The sequence below is a fragment of the Danio rerio genome, chromosome 8 (genome assembly GCF_052040795.2).
Source record: "Danio rerio strain M-AB ecotype USA chromosome 8, GRCz13ab, whole genome shotgun sequence".
NCBI lineage: Eukaryota > Metazoa > Chordata > Actinopteri > Cypriniformes > Danionidae > Danio > Danio rerio.
In genome coordinates, this window is record NC_141028.1 from 29896346 (window position 1) to 29916037 (window position 19692).

Genomic DNA, 19692 nt, shown 5'->3' on the forward strand with positions numbered 1-19692 from the left:
ATCACATAAAAGGTGTTCGGATAATGCAGTGTTTCAATCCGAGTCAAAGAGAACAAAATCGTCACTTCCTGGTTAACTGGCACCAAAAATCAACAGTAAAACTGAATTTGCTGCAGTAAGCTGCATGAATCTTTTCTTTATTTATTAAATGACATGGAGTGAACGTGCGATTGCATTTGAAGGTGTGAGACGCAGACGCTCTTGACTATTCTGGAGGTAATTAATAATATAATAACACTAATACTGAAGCAATGAAGTTGTTATAAAAGGGCCAAAACAACATTTGCGATGTTTTACAATGTGCTCAGCAGCTGTTTTGTCCATTCACACAAGTTTTTATTATCACATGATCTCTTAATACAAAATCACTTTTTTTAAGCACATACAAGGTTACGCGGTATTCTGAAATGTTTTCAACTCAGTGCACCTGGAAAATCTGGAAAAAGTAACGTGCATGATGCTTGCGTTGCGTCGTGAAAATAACCTCAAGCATATTGGCCATAGGCTTATTCCTTCAAGATGAGCGCTCAACAGCCACATTTTAATAAAGCTATAGTGCTTCATACCAAACTTTTTTCAGCATTATTGACAATGGTGTTGGGTCAACAAATATCGATACGGTTTTATCGGGCCAGCTCATTATTTCTCAAGTTTTCTCATTATTTTGTACACATGTATGAAAAGAAGATAGTGTCACTTGACAGTGATTGTACTTCACTAATAAGACAAAAATACAAAAGTAGCAAACACGTTGCTTTTAACTTTCATTAATCTGTAATACGGCATGTATATCGTCTCAGAAGGTACCTTTATTCTAATTTTTTATTTGTTTTTTGAAGGTAAATAAAGGTGTAGGTTATACAGTGTGTTGTTAAACGCAGAGCTTTATTAAAAAAATACCCTGCAAGTTCTGAAAGAGATCAAGCCTTATGCAGGTACTGTATAAGTAACTCCAAAGTAATGTAACGCATTACTTACTATAAAAAGTATTTAAGTAACACAACTAGTTACTTGTTTGGGGAGTACCTCAACATTGTAATGCAATATCTTCATAAGTTACTTTCCACAACACTGTCACACTTAGGCATGGGCCGGTATGAGTTTCTGAGGGTGTGATAACCTTGGATAAAAATATCAGTTTCACAGTATTGTGATTACTGCTCTAAAATAAGTTCTTTTTTTATTTGTAACAACATTTTTCCCCTTATTGAAGACAATATATGTTATTTTAAGAAACATTTAAAATATTTTGTAACTGTAAACATGTATTATTAAAATACAGTATTTTTAATTTGCTGCAAATCGAAACACAGTAAAACAAATGAGCGCGAAACATGACCAATCAAAACTAGAGATTTTTAAATTTTTTTTGTCTGGAGATAAAAACACAAAAACAAGCAGCTGGTAGCTACAAGGTGTGTGCAAATGTTTCTTATGTTTCTAAAATGCTTTATATTCTTGGTTTAATTATTAAAATAATTAGTTACTTTTATTATTAAATGTAAATAAAACTAAACTTGTGTCTGTGCATCACTTAATGACGTGTGGTTAAAAGGCTAAAAAACAAAAATTAAAAACAAAACTTGCATATACTGTAGGATTGATATGACAGAACATTTTGGCGGTTTTAATACCTTGACTTTTCCAAACCGCTGTAAACCTTGAAACCGGATATCATCCCATGCCTAGTCACACTGTGTCTTTATTAGCAGTAATCTTCAAAAACGCAATGTCCATGGCATTAAAAAAATACATTTGTTGTACACCGAGTGCCATTTCAGTACGTGGAGTAAGTAAGATTTTAAAATGTTTTTCAAAGTCACTTATATTCATATAATTGGTAAAAAAAAATACAGTATTTTTTGATAGAGTAAAAAGTATTACAATTAAATACAGCTGAAACAACAACATACATTATTTTATTATTATATTTGTTGTTGTATTGAAAATAAACTTTCTTTTTCAAATTTATGCAATATTCCTTCTTATTCCTTCAGCTTAGTCCCTGTATCAGGGGTCACTAAAGCGGAATGAACCACCAACTATCCTGGCATTATGCAGCGGATGCCCTTCCAGCTGCAACCCAGTGGTGGAAAACCTTCATACACTCATTCACACACATACACCACAGCCAATTTAGTTAATTCAAATCACTTATACCACAGGTCTTTGGTCTGTGGGGGAAACTGGGGCACCCAGAGGAAACCCACACAAACACGGGGAAAACATGCACACTCTACACAGAAATGCCAACTGGCCCAGCCGGGACTCAAACTCAAACTCCTTGCTGCGAAGCGACAGAGCCAACCACTGCGCCATCGTGCCACCCCATTTCAAAAAATTTTTTTTTCATAAATTAACTATAATATGTTATCATTTTCAATGAAAAATACATATTATCTTTGAGTGAAAACTCTAATGAGCAGTAAGATCAGCATTTAATTTAAATACAAATCATTTTTATTATTTTTTTTTTATTTTAATTAATACATCTTTGCTTAAATATTACTTTAAAAAAAAAAAAAAAAAAAAAAACATACTGATCCCAAACTTCCAAATGGGACTCTCTAAAAAATACTTTAACATGGACAGATTTCTTCACAACCTGTCATAACTCACCAATATATGTTCGAATAAAGATCTAAATGTGGCTTTCGTACATGGTTTCTCCCTAAAATGAGCTCACTTCCTGTCATGGCTTAATCTGGCCTCACATCAATGTTACTAGGATGACTGCAACAAGTATGTTTTCCCCCCTTCTATTGAATAGAAAGTCAGCTCGACCAGACTTAATATAATCTCAGGGCAATGAGGTCACCCAGACATTACTAACACATTACAGCGGATGAGGGCCATTTGTAGAGCCAGAATGTGTGTGTGCTAAATCAGGAATGTACTTTTATGACTCTTGCAGTATTGCCAGTGGAGTCTGTGTGTGTTTTCGTCTGCTTACACACTGATTGGACACAGCTATATTCGCATTAAACTACAGTCACTGGTGTGACTTGATCTCACGCCATTAAATCTTGCCATTTATGGCTGTAAAATACATGATTTGTTTCCTTCTCATAAAACAAATATCATCTTGTCTCATGAGTGTCTCGTCACGCCCGTATTAGTTACAGAAACTTAGTTGTTTGCTTAAGAGTTACACGTTTATTTTCATGACATCATTGACTGATGCTTCTCTCTGGTATTAGTGGTGTGGCGACAAGTTATCAACAAACAACCATAAATAACTGTAATTAAAAAGGCTGTAAACACACAAAATCACATCATCTTTTCCATTTAATCTACTGAGTTTTGGCATTTCGGTTAACTCTTTATTTAATAAATCTAAATAGGAAACAGACTGCATCATTATTCCCGATCCTCATCCTGCTGGGTCCGCTAAAAACACTATCTGTGCTCATCACAAGTGCATCCTGCCTTCATTTCCTCTCAAGAGAACCTGTATAAACCACTCACTTACATTGTTTGCTTGAGAGTTTGACAAACACAGGTATGACAAGAGAGGAATAAAACACAGAGATTAAAAGGCTTCCGACAACAAAACCAAACAGATCTGGAAAGTATTTTGAGTAAAATATGCTGCTGTCAGCATTTAAATAAGGAAATGTTTTAATGGAGTGGTTTCAAATGCAACTTCCTTCCCTGTTTAAAAAAAAAGTTTTTATTATTATTATTATAAAGTGCCTTTTTATGGTCATCTTAGGTTAGGTTGAGAATGCAACCTCTTGCGTCCAAAATGAAACACGTACCACCAGACTGTTATATTTTATGTTCATCATAGCTAATCAGTTATTTTAAAATATTTAGTTGAGATTAAGGAATTAAGTCTGAACTGCTAGCAAGCATAATGCTTGCAGATATAAGAAATAACGGCACAATTCTAAGAATAAGAATTGTGAGATATATACTTGGAATTGAGAGAAACAATGTCTAATTTAAGAAAGTCTATAAACTCTCAATTGCAAGAAATAAAGTCACTATTAAAAAAAGAACATCAAAAAGAGGAAATAGAAGAAAACGTGTTTGAAAATATATGATGTTTGACCGGAATTGTGAAAAATAAATAAATAAGTAAATAAAAAAAAAATATATATATATATATATATAAATTTTTTTCCCCCAATTTCTGTTTAACGGAGAGAAGATTTTTTTTAACACATTTAAAAAAAAAAAAATTTTGATAACTTATCTCTAATTACTGATTTATTTTATCGCTGTCATAATGACAGAAAATAATATTTTAGCTGTTTTTAAAGACACTTCTATACAGCTTAAAGTGACATTTAAAGGCTTGACTTGGTTAAGCAGGTTAACTACGCAGGTTAGGGTAATTAGGCAAGTTATTGTATAACAATGATTTGTTCTGCAGACTATTGAAACAAATATAGCTAAAAAGGACTAATAATTTTGACCTTAAAAGTGTTTTATTTTAGCTTAAATAAAACAAATAAGACTTTATCCAGAAGAATGTTATAACAAATACAAAATTTCCTTGCTCTGTTAAACATCATTTGGGAAATATAAAAAAAAAATTAAAGGGGTTTTAATAACTTTGACTTCAACTGTATATTGTGATACTAACACAATTTCTTTAGAAGAGTTGAATAACTATTTGGAAAGAATTTATCATTTTAGATTAATTGGGTTGATTGATTCTGTAGGGGAGTGCATACAATATAATAATCTACAAGCATACATAATTTCAATAAAGAAAAGTGTTTTATTGTTTTCTGAGGAGTCTAACTGTATTCAGGTATACAGTAATTGAAAAATCAAATGTAATAAAAATAATACTGCATAGTCTTCATTCTATAAACGATTTAACACAATTCATCATTATTAATTTTTCAAAGTTACAAATTGTTCAATTTCTTATGCCGATATGCTTTTAAAACCCCCACACAAAACACTTGCAAAATGATCAATTATAATCCAGACTCGACATTGGATATACTCGCGATGTGACAATTGTGAATGATTACATTGCAATATAGATGCTGAAACTATATATTCTGCAGCACTAATATATATAAAAGGCATACTGTAAAAGATTTGAATATCTCTATTCAGACTTTATTACCTTCAGAATGACTAGCAGAGTGTTTAGTGAATGACTGAACAAAAGTTAAATCAGAATATGAAGTTAAAAAACAGTGACCTTTTTAAACAGCTTCCTTATGACTCCCATTGGTGTGCATTCAAAAAAAAAAAAAAAAAAAAAAACATTCACTGACTGCAGGTCAGAGAGAAGAATCTGGTTTTAAAGAATACCATCTAAAATGAACCTCAACCTCCTACACCAGGCTGTAAATAACAATTACACAGATATGACATCTGACCAAGAACTGCATTCCTCAAAAATGGATACATGCCTTTCTTTTCTATCATAACAACACACAGCTATCACAAAAATAATTTCAGCAATCTAATCTTCACAGTCCCGAGATCTGACAGGCTGAAAGAATACTGAAATTTAAGCCATTACTTAAAGAACCAAATGAGTCTGATCTGTGATTATGTGAAGTATAGCTCAGCTGATTCACTGAGAAGATTCTGTGCACAACAGTGATGTGCCACTGACTGACTGACCTTCATTTTTAGTTACAAAGTGTAAGTTCACAACCATGATGATGTGAAACCAGCAACAGCTGCAGTGAAGAACAAGGCTACTTAACAGTATAACGTTTCAGTTTCACTGCTTCATATAATAAAGCAAGTGAGACAGTGTGAAAACTATAAGATAAGGTTACTAGCTTTGCAGAAAAAGTACACTTGTTTGATGATATCAAATTCCTTCACACAAAAAGTGAAAAATGACAAATATAGTCTTTTGACATATTGTAATTAAACTTTTGTGTAACTTATTCGCAGGTGTATAATCTCATATTTAAAAGTCTCCTGACTTTTCAAACCTTTGCAAGTGTCTCATAGGGTGCATGGTTATGTTGACTCTTGAACTGTTCTCATGCACGATTGTCTCCCCTCACCCGCTCTAGCATTTTTTTTTGCTGTCCGAGTCTGAGCACACTTACATCAATGATTTGACTCTTTAGTTTGACAGAAGAGAAGCGCTCTCACTCTGTCTCGATCTGTGAAGATTGCTTTGTTTTTATTGTTTTGTATTATATTTAGTCTTTTGATATGCAGAGACAAGCAGACAAATGTTTTGCTGAACAGGTCCCTCACTTTTGACGCTCATAAATGTTCATCGTGCTGCACATATTAGGAGGTTTGCTGAAGGTGCAGCTGTCGTGTTGGCATATTTGATAAACTATGATCATGTTCATTGAAAAGTAAGAATGATTAATAAATCCCTGTGAAACAGTCCCCTAAAAGTGATGTCAGGTCTTCAGTTTCGGGTTTAGGCGCGCTTTGCACTTACACTACGTACTGCACCAAACCCCAACTAAACCGCACTCTGGTACACCTCTGCCAACCAGGCCATGGCCGACCAACTGAACCATACCTGGGCCTGATTCAGATCACTCACACTTGTCAAACAAACTGGTAAATGGAGTCAAACTACCTGGGATAGCCTAGTGTGAGTACACCCATAGTCTATATTACATGCCCTTTTTAGGACCAATAAGGTTTTACTTCTCATATGGTGACCAAATTTATGAGAAGCAAACTGGGGACATTTTCTAGTTCAGTGATCAAAATAGCAATGAAACTGAATATCTGTGTATTTTCATTTTTAATCACAACATCACCAGTCAGGGACAAAAAAAAAAAAAAATAGTAACTGTCCCTTGAATATATGGGCATGTCACCCTACCTTACATTATTTTTACTGTTTTGCAGGTTTACAATTTTACAGGGCTTGAGAGCTAATAACTTTCCTGACAAAAAGAAAGTATGCAATTGGCATCTTGATGGAAAACCAACCATCTCATCACATTCCACCATTTTTTTTTTTTTTTATCACTGTCAATGTTTGACCTTGTTGTCTCTTTTTCTGTATTTCGGCAAGTCTTCAGATTTTGTCCTGCATTTCTGTCAAATCTGATTTTTTTTATCCAATGTAATGTGTCAGTCTTTTTCCCACAACGAAAATACAAAAAGACCCTCTGGCTCAGCCACCTTGCTATAAGCCATGCCTCAAACTCTCACTATTGGCCGAGCTGGAAAGTGATTGACAGATTTGAATCGAGAGTTATCCTTGTATTGACAGTGCCATGAGGCTCAAAGTTTACACTTTTAAAAGAGATCATAAAGTCATTATATAAAAAACTGAGTTAAAAGAATTCTCACATTAAAAACAAGACAAACATACCAATTGTGTGAATATTTATTGAAAAGATCTAACTCAAAAGTATGGAATATTTTTATGGTGTGCTTATAAACTTCAATTTCTTTGTTAAAAATGAATAAAAAAAAAACTCACACATCCTTAGAAAATCTCGCTTTGAGTTTCACACAAGAAAGAAAAATCACATAGGATTGAAATAACATTATTAAGAGTAAAAAATGGCAGAATAATCTTATTAATTATTATTAATTGATTATATTTATTAATAATATGCTATTCCTTTAAAGCACATTCTTATGTACTGTAAAAACAGACTTTTCCTCTTCATCATCGCACTGAAAACTAACTAAACCTCAGACTTATGCCTAGTTCAGACTGCGTGATTTTAGCCCCAATTTTGGCTCGCCGACAGGTTTTGAGAAATTGCCGACAAATGCCTCAAATCACAGGCAAATCACTGCTCGTGCACGTGAGTGACAATCACACAGTATGAACTTTCAAGAGTTGCTGATGCCTGTGAGATTTTTGGCGTGCTAAATATCTGGAGCTGTCGGCGATTCAAATCATGCCGTGTGAATTGAGTTTTGACTGAAAATAACATCAGCCATCGCCTACAGCGAATGAGAGAGCAGCATTCACTTGCGTGTGCGTGTGTGTATACCTGCTGCAGGCCAGCGGGAGGCTGGGGGAGAAGTTAAAAGCGCTCTTTTTTGGTTTTTTTGGACCCAAGAAATGGAGGAAAAACTAGTGGAGGTTTGACAGGACTCAGGAGCATTAGTCTGTTTGACGTTTAATACAGAAAGAAATTAGTTTATTATCAACTTAAGTTAAGGAAATGGCTAATTCCCTTTAAACCCAGGTGAGCAAACATGTACATGTTCTACCCCATTAAAGGCTTCTTTCTCGTTATCTAGTTAATAACAAAAGATATACGATGTGTTTTTGGCTGTGAGATGTAGTTTGGACGAAGTTGTCGGCGATTCTTCCTATAGTAAAGTCATGCAATGTGAATGTCCCTGTCGCCGATCCATCTTGCAGTGTAAACAAAGCAGCGACGAAACGCTAGCCCAGATAGTCATGCAGTGTGAAAACATCTCTGACACGACTACTTTGAAAATCATGCAGTCTGAACTCGGCATTACCCTACAGCTGCTGGGGGGGAAGCCGTAAAAGAAACACCAGACCACAACCTAATGTCAGCTTTCTTAATGAATCATTAGCTGTAATGAGACAGCGGGACATGTGTCAGATGGGTTTGTGGTTCCCGGCACTACTGTGATGCTGTAACCTCATGTTAAACCTGCTCAAGCCCAATAAAACCCTTATTCAACAACAAAACACAACCTCTACACAGCCACCGACAGAGTGAGAGCGGGAAAAAACGAAACACTATATGGATTACACAGCCGAAAGGAATTCCAGGAATTCACACCCCACACACACATTAATCAAACATTAACAGCAAGAGACCTCAGACCAGACTATGAATACTAATATGTTTTCACTATATTAACAGCTGATCCAGCATCTGCCCCTGTCACCACCACATCTTATTAACGACGTGCAAATTCACGACTAAAGCTGTTCATTAACAACAAAATGCTGGTTTTAGAAACCGAATTAGAATTGACCCTCGGACTTGAGCTCAATAATGACACTATTGTATTTCGTATAGCTGATTTAAACTCATTTCATAACAGATTGTACTGAGCAATATTAACATGGAATTGATTTGACTTGAGAAATGACAAGTTTACAACTTCTGTTTGTTGTTATTCTTATTCCTAAATGAGAGTGATTGTACAATCATGGTCCACTTTTGAAACAGAGATAGCAGGTGATATGTACAGTTATTAAATATCTCCAGTCTAAACCACACACAGTGTTGCATTGTCATCTGTTGAAAAGTTTCAAATGATCACAGAAATCACCTTTTAACTTGATGCTTTGAATGATTATATTTATTGTTAGATTTTTTTAGATTTGTTATGCCAATCAAAATGCATATCGCTGAATCATTCGTTGAAGTGATTTGTTTAAAAATGCAATTTAATTCATAAATTAAACAAATGAATATTTATAAGAGGGCAACTAATCATTAATTTAATCTGAGATAAAACAAAAAATTAAAAAAACAATTTTATTCTGAGTTTATCGAGAATTGTGACATGGTGGCTCAGTGGTTTGCACTGTCACCTCACAGCAAGAAGTTCACTGGTTCGAGTTTGCATGTTCTCCCCATGTTTGTGTGGGTTTTCTCTGGGTGCTTCGGTTTCCCCCACAGTCCAAACACATACATTGTATGAATGAGTGTGTATGGGTGTTTCCCAGTACTGGGTGGTGGCTGGAAGGGCATTCGCTGCGTAAAACATATGCCGGAACAGTTGGCAGTTAGGTGGCAACCTCTAAAATAGAGACTAAGCTGAAAGAAAAAGAATGAATTCTGAATTTATCCAGAGGAATATCAATTAATTTAATATTTGATGCTTCGTTGATTGTCATTTTCATGTTTATTACAGTAAAGCTACATTAAAACATTGTTTTGTATAAAGCACTATTTAAATAATGGTGGCCTGACTTCAAAATAGGGTGTGGATAAGTAAGTATGTCAGTAAATAAATAAATAATTTGAAAGTACTATTAGTTGGTGACAAGTCTGACCTATTAAGTGATTAAAAAATATTTACATAATGTGATCGAATAGCACACTCAAAATCATGAAGATCGCTGGTTCGAGCCCTGGCTGGGTCAGTTGGCATTTCTGTTTGGAGTTTACATGTTCTCCCCATGGGTTTCCTCCAGGTCCTCGGGTTTCCCCCACAGTCTAAAAACATGTGGTCCAGGTAATTTGGGTGAGCTCAAATTGGCCGTAGTGTATGTGTGTGAATGAGTGTGTATGGGTGTTTCCAAGTTATGGGTTGCAGCTGAAAGGGCATCTGCTGCATAAAACATATGCTGCATAAGTTGGCGGTTCATTCTGCTTTGGCGATCCCAGATAAAAAAAGAGACTAAGCTGAAAAGAAAATGAATGAAATTAACATGATTTAATCGTAGCACCCATTGTGCATCTAAACAAATGCATCTAAACAAATGCTTTAAACGTGTTATATGAACACAATATAAACTTGTAATTTCAACAGGGTTTTAATAGGTCTATGTAACATTTGCAGCTAACTGAATTAAAATGTTTGTGTTGGGTTTAACTGACTGAATTTATTAATATATACTCAAAGATTTTTCCTTGTTACATCAACAAGTTTTGATCTTATCCATGTATGGTTTTTAAAATGTTTGTATGAACTTAGTTTGGACATTCTTTTGTTTTTGGCAAAGTACCTAACATTGATCATGTTGGCTTGTGCATTGTTAAAACAACAAATGCCATATTAATCTAGACAATAAACAACACACACCCATAAAAACAATACCTACATAAAGTCACTTGCTGCAGTGATTTGGCATGCTACTGTAAACCTAAACTATTCACCAAGTTCTAATGAGGTCACTATAGACTAAACCCTAAATGCAGCCTTTTTACCAGTTAACTTTAGTCTACTGAAGTACTATGGTTTTCAGTAAGCCTTGCTACCTCAGAGCTGCAACTGAACTAAATGTGTTTATAGTGGAACTCAAACAAACCAGTGGTTTCTAATGTGACAACCCATTTTCAGACCTCTCATATGTCAGTGACATCCTTACTTTTTGCAGCTTCTTCTTATTTGCAGAGACATTTGTTTTTCAGAGCATGGCTTTACTTATTGCTACTAAAAAACAAAATACTCAATTTAGAATATTATGGGCAGCATCCTAAAACAAGGAAAATTGGACATTAAATGGGCACATTTGACCTACAGCAGCCACAGCAGAATCTGCAGAACAGAAAGAGCTCTTCTTTGGTGTAATTACGTCTTGACCCGAGAGAATGTCTTCAACCCAGTTCTCAAGTGACTGATTCTGGCATGCCAGTCAAAACAGAACATTTCACCGCATACAGGCTAGACCGCATTTTTGCCCTTCAACCACTGACAAACACTTACAGCTTTGCTCTTTTAAATCACTACTTGTTTATTTCAAGATAATACACAAAATGAACTAAGAAAACGGTCAAAATAATACTCAAATCTCTGACAAGTCAATTTGATGGCCACAATTCATTACAGATACCCAAGTGTAGGACTGTAGATTATTCTTAAAGAGAAACCAGTTAACAAAACATGAAGAATACATGTAAGTGTCGAGAAAAAAACATGAAATATATAACGTGTAATTTTTACAGAACCCAACCAATTATGCTTTTTATAAAGGTTTCCAATTGTGTTTAGCTTTGGTCTCCTATTTGAGGTTTGCATACATCCAAGGTCAAAAAATTTCATTTACTTAAAATATAAATTTTTACATTTCACACCACCTCCTTCTCAAAGTCTAAACAATTAGTTTGAAGATCTGTTCATTATATAGGCCTATCCTTTCTGTAAACCTACAAAAGGCCAATGGTTTGTGTTTCCTCAACATCCGCATGAACAAGTGTATGTCTATCACAATGTTCAGAAATTAACAAGGGTTAGTGGTAAAAAAATAACAACAAAATAAACCAAAATTCCATGCAAATGTACAAGCTCCACCAAAAAAAGTGGTCCCCTTCTGCTGTTATAATGAATGCCAATGTGATGTGAAATGTGAAAATTATGTAAACATTTTTATTGCATCAGACCAATCACACGTTTCTATTAAGCTACTGAACACAATAGCCAATCAGACATGTTTGGATTAGTAATCTCTGGAGTGTGTGCACTTACTGACTGAATTCTGTGCTTTCGCAAGAAAAAGCAGATATGAAGAGATTAATTTTGCAGCTTTGATTATTATAATGAGAGTGCTGAAGTAACACTAATACTTTGTCCTGACAATAAACACTGCTTCTCTGCATGATTTTGCAATGTAATCTCACAGCAATTCCTAACTATTTGATTTATTGGCTAATTTTTATAAATTTCTATCATCTGATTCATACATTTTAGTACAATTTGCTCATACTCCAATGAGAATTTTGGAATGGGGTTTGTGTGCATGCCTCCTTTTAAAAATCGTATGTTTTGTACATATAACATCTACAAAACTTAATTTATACTTACTTAATAACACGTTTCACATTGGTGAACTGCTACTTAAGAGGCACCTATGATGAAAATCAACTTTTGGAAGCTGTTTGGACAGAACTGTGTGTAGGTATAGTGTGTTCACTGTCATGATGAAGCAATGTAAACCCAACAAGTCTCTTTTTTTTTAAATTATCTGATATTAAAATCTGTAAATTCGCTATGTAATTCTTAACTGCTATAATTACCACCGAACGGTGTCAGCAAATGCATATGTTTGTGTGTGTACCGCAAACGGCGTTTGTGTGAGACTCACCATTTCAGAAAGGCTTGAATAAACTCCACCACAAATATAATAAATAAACTTAACTTACTTATTTTTGACTAATGAGCTGTATATTAGCTTCATCCGAGTCTGTCTCTATCACTGACTGCTGTTTAACCGTTGTAATGCATGAAAAGCAGGCATGCATGTTACAGGGGGCGGGGAGAAGCAGCTCATTTGCATTTAAAGCCATATGCTACAAAAACAGCTTAATTGTACTCAAATTCTGCAAATGAAGATGTAAGGTCATATATATATATATATATATATATATATATATATATATATATATATATATATATATATATATATATATATATAAACATTATGGGGACTTAAAAACAACCTTTAAGTGACTTGTGAGGTTGCTGAATTCATAGCAGGCGTTAAATGTTAAAGAGTCATATTAAAGTAAACCCAAATCATGCAATTACAAGTTTATAAATGTCTTAGTAAATATTTAATGGAGATCAGTAAGAGTAGATGACAGCTGTCAAACCTTAAAAAATTGCTTCTAAAATCATGTAATTGTTTATCTGTTTTAAATTTTATAACGAGTTAAGTTATGCTTAAAGGGCACAAGTACTCAAATATCAACATAACATAACTTATTAATTAGAAAAGGTTGAAAGTGCAAAGTGGAAATGTTCCTCATTTAGTAACTAAATAGCAGGTGAAGTTTTGTCCCACGCCTCAAGAATCAGAGGACGGTTAATCTTTTATAAGCTATGTGATTAGGAATAAGAGCCATAAATTCAAGCACTGTTCAGCAAAAAAACACTGCTGTGGAGATCAGATTTCCTGCTGGACACAAAGCTTTCCTTTCAGGGTGTAAAAAAATCACCTGAACATATGGACAATTTCACATACTGCTAAACAAGCAATCAGTGCACTTCTCTAACATGTTAAGCATCAACGGTCAGACATCTGACATCAGCTCGGGACAAATAGAAATAAGTTCCAAATGCTGTTACTAGCACTGTGTTTCATAACATTCAATAAACAGACAATACAGATCATATACCCAACAATTCTCTTATTATAGCCAATTTTATTAAACTAAGTGCAGTGTAGTACGATTAAGTGATAAATATAAAATAAATTTTTTTAAAAGCCGTGTTTATTTTTTGAAACCGATGTGAAGATATCATAATAATAGCGAGATAATACAGAAATCCATCCTGGAATCTGAGATTGACTCTTCAACAGCAGCATGCTCTCCAGATCCCATTCGCACCCTCTATCTATTGTTTCCGTAAGAAGTCCTATTTTCGTAAAATATTAAAACAATTACCTTCATATATGATTTTGTTCGCTCATCGGCCCTCGCAATCACAAATATCCCAGTTTACGGAGTTATTTCTCACTTTCTCTGCTGCCCGAGCTGCTGCTGTCCTGTCCCGGCCGAAAATATATGGACTGTTGCCACTGACAGATCGTGCAGCCAATAGGCGGAGACCACAATCCGGAAGAGTCAGTTCTGATTGGATGTTGGACTCAAGGGGAGGACTTAAATAAGCATCGGTTTTGTGTCTTTGTCTATGTTGTTTGTTTTGCATGCGTGTAGAATATTGTGGTGATTTGAGCACCTTACGGTTCAAATCGTGTTTCATTAATAACGATAAAAAATTTTTTTTCATTTTTTGAACGGATGCTTAGGAACACATCTCTTCTTTATAAAGGTAATTTTAAAGTAAATGTTTAAATATTAATGACAGGATTTTAGACTTCAAAATGTCAAACATTTTCGTTCTTTATACACAACTAAATATCGACAATAACTTTATTATTTTATTTTGCAGGGGTGTTACAGTTTTAATGTACATGTCATGTTATTCTAACGTGACTGTGTTTTTTCTAATGCTGACATGGTAAAGGTGAGCTGATAAATGCGCCTTTATTTGAGTTTCAGTGGCGTTAATGAGCCCCTCTTAACCTTATCTCTGGCGCCCCTTTATGGACACACGGGCAAATACCAATTTTACATATATGTGGCAACAAAGAACAGATCCTGAGATTAACCAAACTACATTTCAGGATTACACTTTTAAAATAGGGTGTCTTCACAGTGATGCCACAGAAGAACCATTTCTGATTTCATTTTATATTTAATAAGATTTTCTTTTTTTTTTTTAAATAGTGTGAACTTAACATAAATATTGAAAATAAATGCAAACTAAATGCATGTTAAGAAATCTAAATGTGCTAAATTCAGAGTTGTAAAATCTTGATTTTTTAACCTCTGAAATTTTTGTATGCAACTTGTAAAACACACAGTGTACACATTTCTATGAACTTTGTAGTTTATTATTACATTGTATTTTCAGAAGATATTGGAATATTTTCCCCACTTTAAAATTGTCAATACTGAAACACAACAATATATGCTTCGATGAAATGTGTTTTAACTTGATTTTCTGGATGTCCCAATATTTTACTTATTTTTTAGTTATTACAACTTAATTTTGTAGCTACCCCAACATATTTTTTTCTAGTTACACCAACTTATTTGTTTAGTTACTACAACCTATTTTTCGTAGTTAGCCCAATATTTTATTCTAATTACCCCAATTTAATTTCTCCATTTAATGCAGCTTATTTATTTATTTTTAATGCAAAGTAATTTTCTATTTAATAAAGCTTAATTTTTAAAAGCTACATTTTCCGGTACTTTACAGTTTTTTGTGTAACTCACACCATCAAAAAAAAAAAAAAAAAACTAATGAAAAATGCATTTTAATCCTTCATTTTCCATTTCTTCAGAATACCTCAGCAAATAATATTTTTTTAAAAACTAAATTTACATTAAAAAGATGAAATTAGGCTGAACAAAGTTGTTGTTCACCTTTAGTTGTGTTGTTCATTGCAAATTATGTAAGATTGACACTTAATGGTGGAACTAGGTATTGCACTGCTAATTCAAAACACTTTACCTGGCCACTTCAATGACTCCACGCAAGTGCAAGTTGCCAGATTGACATCACCAACACGAGCATGCATGCTTGACTATCAAGTCTACACTACAAGTGACAACACTTAAGTGACGTGACAAAAAGAATCTTTACCATGTTAACAGAGTTTTTGTTCAAACCATCACCTAAAACTTCTATTTTATTGTTTTTATTTGTCATGGCTGGCATGAACTATTGAGACAACGATCACCTCGGGTACTGATCATGTGCTTCTTCTGTGCTAAATGCTACTAATATGAGTTTGAATCTCATTGTACTTGACATTTGTTGCCATATTGAAAACAGCTGCAGAGTTTACCTCCGATTTTGGAAATAAAATAAACATATTTGAAAATGAATGTTAGATCTAACTTGAATAATCTTAAAGAGGTTTAATATGTATTAATTAGATTTTAAACCTTACCGTTTAGTTAAAGTTCAGCAAGTGCTCTATTTTGTCCTCCTGAAAGGCTAATATTTAAATATTTCGGTTGTGTTGCGTTTGGTGCAGACAGTCAAATTGCTTGTTGGGACAGGGTGGTATCAGGGGCATAATGGACATTTTAAAAGTGTGTGTGTGTGTGTGTGTGTGTGTGTGTGTGTGTGTGTGTGTGTGTGTGTGTGTGTGTGTGTTTGTGTGTGTTGGGGGGTGCGTTTGTGCAGCTGAATAAGATTAAAATGTTTACTATTAATCACCTGTTTCTAAATGGCCTATCTCTAAAAGTGTTGGAGACATATCCCCCTGTTCCTTCCCTTGGTGGTACAATATATGCTGCTCAGCTAATGTTTACAATTTTTATATGTAGATTAATTTCTAATTAAAAACCATCTTACGTATATTCTTATAACTCTGAATTTCTGTCTCATTTCAGAGGCTGCTGCTGTCTTGCAGGGGTCAACTTTTTTGGCTGCAGCTGCATACATTGAAGCAGTCGTCAAGACTAAAATGAAAAATGGTGCATTTTCCAGCAAGGAAACAGAAATATAATTGGGTAAACTGGCAGTGGGTGGGTTATAGAGACCAAAACAAAGACGCAGAACCTGACACAGATTCTGACACAGAACGCACATTTTCAAAGGAGAATAACTGACTTTAGTTTGTATTAGATTGTTTTTGACACTTCTAAAGCACGACAATGGTATAAAAAGAAGCATTATACGTGAACATACTTGTTTATCTAAAAACAATGCTATTTTATTCATTAATTCCCACCAATGAACCGCCAACTTGTCCAGCATATGTTTTACGCAGCGGATGCCCTTCCAGGTTCAACCCTTCACTGGGAAACACCCATACAACTCTCATTCACACAAATACACTACAGCCAATTTAGCTTACCCAATTCACTTATAGCGCATGTCTTTGGACTGTGGGGGGAAACCGGAGCACCCGGAGGAAACCCACACAAACACAGGGAGGACATGCAAACTCCACACAGAAACGCCAACTGACTCAGCTGGGGCTCAAACCAGTGACCTTGCTGTGAGGCGATTGTGCTACCCACTGCCCCACCGTGACGCCAGTACAAACTAATAATAAATCTTTATACTTTGCCACTGCCCTTCAATTCACTAGATTTTACTCATTTACTAGCAATAAATGTTTAATCATTTAGTATCATCACTTGTTTTGGTGGCGCAGGGTATGGCTGTCGCAAGCAAGAAGGCTCCTGGTTCCAGCTCTGGGCTGGGTCAGTTGACATTTCTGTGTTGCAATTCTGTGTAAAATTAGCGTGGGTTTCCTTCAGGTGCTCCAATTTCCCCCACAAGTCCATAGAAATGATCTAAAGATTAGTTGGGTTAGCTAAATTGTCTGTAGTGTATGTGTAAGTGTATGTCCTGGTCCTCCAGGTCGGGGGTTGGATGTTAAGAAACACCAACATGGTGCGGCTAAATATCAACTTTGACATAATCAGCCCTGGGAACAGTATTTCACACATGCTTTGAAATTAAATTTTCAAAAAAGTACAGAAATTTGTCATTTCTTCATTGAAAAAATAAATAAATAAATAAAAATCAACCAATCACTAGTAATTACAGTGGTTAACATTGCTAAATGAACACTGTTGTAACATATACAACTGCTGTAATAAATAAATAAATAAATAAATAAACTGTGACATAGCATTAATTTTACCCCTGATTAAACTTAAAATAGATAAAAAGATAAAATATTATATACTATTAAATGTATATGTAAAATATTCTGGGGAAAACTACAAAAAAAAGTTACAGAGGTTATATCATTTTGAATAACTTTGTATCGGGCTTCCATTAAGTTTCACTATTCATCTTTTTTTTAAATATGTCTTTATATATTACGATTGCAAAAGTATTTCCACATTATTTAAGTTGGACTGAATGAGGGCTTGTGGTTTGTGTGTGTAGGCTTGTCTGGCTCTTGTGGTCACCATGCTGCTCTCCTCATGCATGAAATTGTTTTGAATTGAGGTTCAATTGAGACGCACTGAAATGGATAAAAAGATGCATTTATGAATGCAAATGAGATGTGTTTATGTGCATATTTCCCCCCTGCACCCTGGCCTCTGGATGTGTGTAAAGCAAAAAGAGATCTGAAATCAACATCAAATGCTTTTCTATAGGCTATTCAGGATTCTGTTGAATGTCAAAATAGGTTTAGTCCATCGGTAATGATAATATCTGGAAAGCACTTCTCTCAGTAACTGAATTATGTTCAAGTGTGTGTCTCGCATCACACTCCTTTACATGTCTTTTTGCTTTTTTTAATGACTTTTTACCACTTTCCTTTGGGACAGAGATGGTGTGAGAGAGAAGGACCGAAAAGAGATATTCCATAAAACAAATGAGTCGCCCTTGTGGTCGTGAACTCAATATGAGGAGGAATAAAAACAGACAGGAGACACTGCTGCTGCCAGTATCGACCAACCAGGCCATTTGTCTGTCATCCTCAGAGCTTTTACATTAATAGATTCCACTCAGGATCTTTAGACCTTTGTTTTCACTCTCACACTGTCTCCCTTTCCATCTCTCTACTCTCTCACTGTGTGAAGCTGTTTTTCTTCTCTTTCTCCCATATTCACTGTCATGACATCATTATTGCACACCAGCTGAAAACACACACACACACACACACACACACACACATTTACATCCAAACTTAAAGGGATAGTTCACTCAAAAATGAAAATTTACTCAGTGTGTACTAGTCCTCAACTTGTTCCAAACCTTTATTTATTCTAACACCAAAGAAGATGTTTTTAAAAAAGCTGAAAACCTGTAAACATTGACTTCCATAATAGGAAAAACTAATTTAATAGACATGCTTTTAGTTGAGGCGACACAGTGGCTCAGTGGTCAGCACTGTTGCCTCACAGCAAGAAGGTTGCTGTTTCGAGTCAGGGTCAGTTGGCATTTCTGTGTGGAGTTTGTATGTTCTCCCCGTGTTCATGTAGGTTTCCTCCGGGTGCTCCGGTTTCCCCCACAGTCCAAAGACATGCAGTAAAGGTGAGTTGAATAAACTAAATGGGCTGTTGTATGTGTGTGACTAAGTGTGTATGGATGTTTCCCAGTACTGGGTTGCAGCTGGAAGGTCATCTGCTGTGTAAAACATATGTTGGATAAGTTGGTGGTTCATTCCGCTGTGGCAACCCCTGATGAATAAGGGGACTAAGCGAAAGGAAAATGAATGAATGAATGAATAAATAATCGAATGAAAGATTTCAGGTGAATAAATTCAATTTCAATATATTTTCAAACTCAAATATTTAGAATAAATAATTTAATTTTGGTTTAAACAAAAGTTTATTAGACATATATAGTTAAAATCAATTTAAAACCTCCATACACTTTAAAATCTTCCTTCAAGAACTGTACTCTTCCAGAGTGAACAAAAGGCCTTGCAAAATCACTCTGGACGCCTCGCAGCCAGCACACTTCCTATTTGAACTGTTACCATCTAGTCGGCACTACAGAGCACCAAGCACAAAAACAGCCAGACACAGGAAAAGTTTCTTACCTCAGGCCATCTACCTCTTGAACTGTTAATATTCCCCTACTGTGCAATAAACATGTGCA

General features: G+C 34.9%; 1 protein-coding gene and 1 long non-coding RNA gene across 6 annotated transcripts in view; one reads left to right on the forward strand and one right to left on the reverse strand.

Moving 5' to 3' along the window:
• The window catches only part of cttnbp2nlb (CTTNBP2 N-terminal like b), a 38963-nt gene extending 24856 nt beyond the window's left edge, over positions 1-14107 (reverse strand). For 2 of the 5 annotated variants that reach the window (NM_001430982.1, NM_001077371.2), the window contains exon 1: positions 13980-14096. In NM_001430982.1, coding sequence (NP_001417911.1) covers positions 13980-13985 — 6 coding nt within the window. In that variant the 5' untranslated portion in view covers positions 13986-14096. Of the gene's footprint in view, positions 1-5170; positions 5557-13979 lie in introns of those variants that run through there. The other 3 variants (XR_015497139.1, XM_087263432.1, XM_087263431.1) reach the window with 3 other exon arrangements.
• Positions 14108-14222: 115 nt separating this feature from the next.
• On the forward strand, positions 14223-17724 carry LOC141375643 (uncharacterized). Its single transcript, XR_015498021.1, has 3 exons — positions 14223-14367; positions 14488-14562; positions 16509-17724. It is a non-coding gene; the product is annotated as an uncharacterized LOC141375643 (long non-coding RNA).
• Positions 17725-19692: the final 1968 nt, after the last annotated feature.